Source organism: Mesitornis unicolor, unplaced genomic scaffold (genome assembly GCF_000695765.1).
Source record: "Mesitornis unicolor isolate BGI_N332 unplaced genomic scaffold, ASM69576v1 scaffold38309, whole genome shotgun sequence".
Lineage (NCBI taxonomy): Eukaryota > Metazoa > Chordata > Aves > Mesitornithiformes > Mesitornithidae > Mesitornis > Mesitornis unicolor.
Genome location: NW_010207228.1, coordinates 2,351 through 7,553, shown reverse-complemented (window position 1 = coordinate 7,553; position 5,203 = coordinate 2,351). Strand labels below are relative to the sequence as shown.

Genomic DNA, 5,203 nt, shown 5'->3' with positions numbered 1-5,203 from the left:
GCAGCTGGATGAAAGGCAGATGTCCACACGTGCTATCACCCAGACTGGGACAGTGTGACTTCTCTACAGATGGACTTTACCAGTTTGCCATCTTCCCCTTGCTCCTTCCCAGTACATTCCATTAGGACCCTCTGTTTTGTTGGGCACACTGTGTCCTTATGCTCTGAGGAAGCAGCTCTCACCCAGGCAGCCCCGTCAGAGCAGCAGATCTACACTGTGTGCTGCACAGGTTCCTGTGCCAGCACTGCTGCCGCGGCCCACATGGATACCAAATATTTGAGCCAAAGCTTCATTTAGGTACTGATCTGTAGAGATTCCTGTTTTAATCGGGTGCTAACATCTGAAGTAGTGTGCATTACAGTCAACACGAGGATCTTGTTGCTTAGATAAACTTTGCACTGTAATGCAACCAACACCAGCTCAATTCAGGGATTTGGGTTTTTTGGTTTCAGACTTGTCCTTGAAACATGGCAGTCAATTGGATCGGTGGACATTCGTCCTCTATACTGTGCTTGACCGTAAACACAGAAGGGCTGGTGGCTTCAGGCGCGGAGCGAGGCGAGCTCACGCTCTGGGATGGGGGAGGCACTCCAGCAGGACAGCTCCAGCTCCCAAAGGCGGACGATGTGACCTCCGTGGTGTTCTCTCCCCGCCATCCCACCAGGCTGTACGCCTCCCATGGAGAAACAATCAGTTTGCTGGATGTCCGATCCCTCAAGGAGCCCGTGGAACGCTTCCACGTCAACGAGGAGGAGATCAACTGCCTCTCCGTGAACGAGACCGACGAATTTTTGGCTGCGGCAGATGATTCAGGGGCAATAAAGGTTATGAACCTGGAAAACAAGAAAGTCAGCCGGTCCTTGAGACACACAAACATCTGCTCCTCTGTTGTCTTTCGACCTCAGAGGCCTCAAAGCCTTCTTTCCTGTGGACTGGACATGCAGGTGATTTGAATACAAGTAGCTGGTTATTAGAGAAGCGAAAGAGTAACTACCCACCCGTGTCGTGAGGCACCAGCAGACTTTCACTAAGGCTGAGGGTGTACAACCTGTGGTCACCAGAAAGCTCCTTAACTATTCTAAGTAGCTTTTGCAGAGAAACTTAAAGTGTCCAAGCTGTTTGTGCTGTTTTCTACTCAGCAGTCCCTCTCCCTCTTTTTATCTTCCTTCACATTTACAATCTGAAAGTGAGCAGGGTGGGGGGAAACTGCAATACGGTGCAGAGTGTGCTTGTGCCACATCAGCTCCCAGTTGGGCCAAGCAAAACCCGAAGTTGTCCCTAGTAATCAGCTACAGCTGCAGGTGCTAGGAAAAGGTTTGAAGCAGACAGGATGCCAGCAAGAATACTACAGGTAGTTAAATATCTTTCCAAGTGGTATGTATCGCTGTAAGGATAAATAAATTTTAGACTTTATTCTTTGTTCTGATTAGCCTCTTGAAAGCATTAAATGTTCTTTGCCTTTTATGCTTCTCTGTCCTCATCGAGGGGAAATTTTGTCCTTTATACACCACTTGTGGAGGTGTTCTGAGAAAAACATTCTGAGTTTTGAGTTACGTTGCCAAAGTTGGCCACCCAGAACAGATGTTTTTCAGTCATTTCTTTCCAGTGGTTGAGATCTGACCACATTCCCGGTCCAGCCTATGGTTAAAACTATCACTTCTACAAAGGTTTCTGTGGTTCTGGCAGTGTTAGGGTGACGTTTGCTTTGACAGCGTTGAGCAGTTTCACTCTATGTTCTTCAAACCAAGTGGGTCTAACACCCATTAGAGCAAATACAAGCTGATAATTAGTATAAGCCGTATTTTTCCATATTAAAGGCATGGATCATATAAGTTCTGTAAGTGTGTGTATATATATACGCATACACAAATAGGGGCTGACTGATGGAAGTCTGCTGGGTTTAGACTTTGCCAAATTTTCCAAAAAATTATTTTTTCCTGAGGTTGACTAAAAGATGGATATAGGATTTTAACTGAAGCAATGTGAGAAATTTCTTTTCAGAGGTACTGAAGTGTCCGTCTGAGAGGAGTAAATGCTCAGCATTTTAGATGGCTGGCTTAATTCCAGGTCCCTAAAATCCAGATTCACAAGCCTATGTCTGGAAACTTTTTTTCCCCAGAATTGTAAGCACTTCTATATCACTTCTGTACGAGTGAAATGGTTATTTTTGTTACTTTAGTTTTAGCATTGTTTACTGTAGCTCAGCAAATGGATTTTTAGGTGAAAGTCAGTATCCCAGAATAGCAGGAATTCATTAGTTTGGTTACATGCAATGAAAAGAGCATTTTTCTGCATTGAGGCTGGCTTTAAGAGCCATCGTTTCACGAGAAGCTGAGCTGCAATACTCTGCAATGCTGTGCTGCAGGACGCCTTTGGGCACGTTATGAGCTCTGCCAGCACCAAAACATGTTCTGGACTGGTGTGCCAAACCCTCAGTGAATCTGTAGCTGATGAGAACTGAAATTTAGATTGCTAGAGTTTTTTCAGGAGTGCCATGGAAGCAGGGAAAATGCCACGAGGGCAGAAAATACTTAAGTTTGCAGAAAACTTGTTAGCACTTGATGAATGCATGAAACTGTTGCAGTGCTGCCTGTGATGCAAATGGGAATATTTGCCCGAAGCATCAGGACCAAGCCTCTCTGATCGACTCTGCTCTGCACAGTGGCTGGGCTGTGGAAAGTTTTCCCTTTTATTGTAGCAAAGTAGTTTTAATGTAGCAGCAACAGCAACCCCTAAAACAGGGAAGTGATAGGAAACAATGCATTTTGGACGTTTTGGTGTGATTTAGATTCCGGAAACCAATGTGACAACTCTTTTTGCAGCCCCAAATTTAAAGACTGCTGTAGTTTCTGCTGGAGATGACTGGTGGAGGAATATTTTTATTAATAACAAATTAAAGCTTTGATTAAAAAAAGCAAACAGCAGACCAGTACTGCATGAGACTGACTTGTGTTTTCATATCTGTTGGCCTCGAAAATGCTCATCATCGATTCGGATCCTACAAAAGTATTGAGAGAAGTATTTTTAACTGCTGCACTATAAACCTCTAGTCTGGAATTGCTGTATGAGATATGCAGGATTTATTTGAAGGCACAGTTATTGCTTCATCAGGGGCTCAAGGGTGGGGTGTCATTTTAGATGGAAGTCTAAAAGCACATCCACCCCCACATCTCATCAGGAAAAGTGCACCTTGCGTCGATATGGTAATAGCACAAACCACATCTACTCGTTGGATGTAAAAAAAATACCCGTGTGTCTGATTAAAAATGAGGGCCTGAACTACTGTTTGCCTTTTGCTGTTCCATTTTTCAAACACTTTCATAGACGTGGTTATTTTAGGTCAAGTACGTAGCAGAGACAGAACCAAAATTCAGAATAATTCTCTCTATTTACTGCTAGCATTTCCGTATCCATCCTTTTAAATAATTGATGTGCCGTCTATCAGGATTACTACTGCTGAGGTGAATGCAGAAGCATTTAGAACAGCTTTTTCATCCCTTTTGTGGTCTAAAGGTCTGAGTCATTGACTCTACGGAGCAGGGCAGTGCGAGGGCTTGGAGAGCTTTTGTAAAGATTTGCTGTATTTATCAGGTGAAGTTCAACCAATACTCACAACACATCATGCATCGCTTGCACTCTTGTGTATCCTTTCCTCTGGTAGAGCAAGAAGTATTTTTGGTTTGTTTGGGTTTGTTTTATGTTAGTGAAAGGTCTGATTTGACATAAAATTGAGAAATTATTGATTCACACTTTTTTTTCCTAAGGTTATGCTGTGGAACCTGCAGAAAGCTCGCCCCTTGTGGACCACAAACCTGCAGGAGTGTGAAACGGAGGAAGAGAGTCTGCAGGCAGCTGGCCAGTTCTTTAACCCACCGCTTGCACATTCCCTGTCTGTCGCATCTTGCGGCAACATCTTTGGCTGCGGAGCTCAAGATGGTAAAGTCCGAATCTTCAGAGTCACCGGTGTCAAGTTTGAACATGAGCTGGAGTTTCAAGCTCACAGCTTGGGAGTGTCACAGGTCCTCTTTATGCCAGAAGGGTATTGGTTGTTAACTGGAGGAAATGACGGGAAAGTCTTGCTCTGGGATGTCACCAGTGAAGTTGGAAAGCAGCAGAAAAGTCCAGCAAAATCTCTGCAGAAAAGGAAGGCCCAAGCACCTGCTTCCACCAGAAAAAATGGGAAACTCAACAAAGCAGCTTCAAATGAACACACTGGAGTTTTACCAAAGCTAACCATTGAGCACGGAGAGAAGGTGAACTGGATCTTGTGCACCGAGATCAAAGGCTCCAAGAGAGTATTAGTTGCTGATCAGAGTAGTTCTGTATCTGTGTATCCATTGCCAGATCCTTAGACACTAATATGTTTCAATAAGTTTGCGGGGAAAGACCACTTCTCAGAGCATTTGAAATGAGCCCAGTTACATCCACTGACAGCGAAATGAACAGCGAAGCCTGCTGCATCCTGCAGCAGGACCAGGGATTTGCCACGTGCTCACGCAGTACTCATGCTGTCACTTTTCAACAGCTGCTGGTATTTACTGTGGCTGTTTCTTGCAGGGCTGGCAGTTTGGTTCTTCAATGTAGGTGAAATGGGTTTCAATGTATTTAGGGGTAATATTAGTTCATGACTAAGCTGACATAATTAAGGGTGGAGGAGGAAATTGATGCTAATGGGGCCACCCAAGATGCTAAGTGAGGATGCTGAGCAGTACCAGTGATGTCACCGGCTGAGCTCCTCGCATGTTGAGCTATCGCAGTGCTTTCCGTTACTCTCCCCATTTAACTGTGTCGCAGCTTAAATTGGCCGTCAGGGAAATACATTTTTCATTCGTTTGTCAGCCGCTGCATATAAGACTAGAGGAGCATCAACTAACTCATGAGTAGTCAAATGACTTTAGCTGTCATTGCCAGTTGGATTTTTTCACACTGCAGTAAGTGAAGGAGCAGGGGAAAATGTTACCATGTTTAATGGGTCAGCTGTCTTACACATTTAGTTGTTTATCCCAGGGAAAAGGAACTATTACACTTGTCTTAATAAATGCTTTCTCACTGCTCCCTTGTGCTTTATACTTACTCTACTATTTGCCAAACTTATGTGCTGTGCAAAATTGTGTGAAGAAGGGCATTGTGTACCCCTTCACAGGAGAATACAAAGGGCTGAAGGTACAGCTCCCAGTGCTTCCACTCTCTTCCCAAAGCTTTA

General features: G+C 44.3%; 1 protein-coding gene across 1 annotated transcript; it reads left to right on the top strand.

The window, feature by feature from the left end:
• The first annotated feature begins 467 nt into the window (after positions 1 to 467).
• On the top strand, positions 468 to 4,352 carry WDR53 (WD repeat domain 53). Its single transcript, XM_010192058.1, has 2 exons — positions 468 to 944; positions 3,765 to 4,352. The coding sequence occupies exons 1-2, from the start codon at positions 468 to 470 to the stop codon at positions 4,350 to 4,352; spliced, it is 1,065 nt and encodes a 354-aa protein (XP_010190360.1).
• Positions 4,353 to 5,203: the final 851 nt, after the last annotated feature.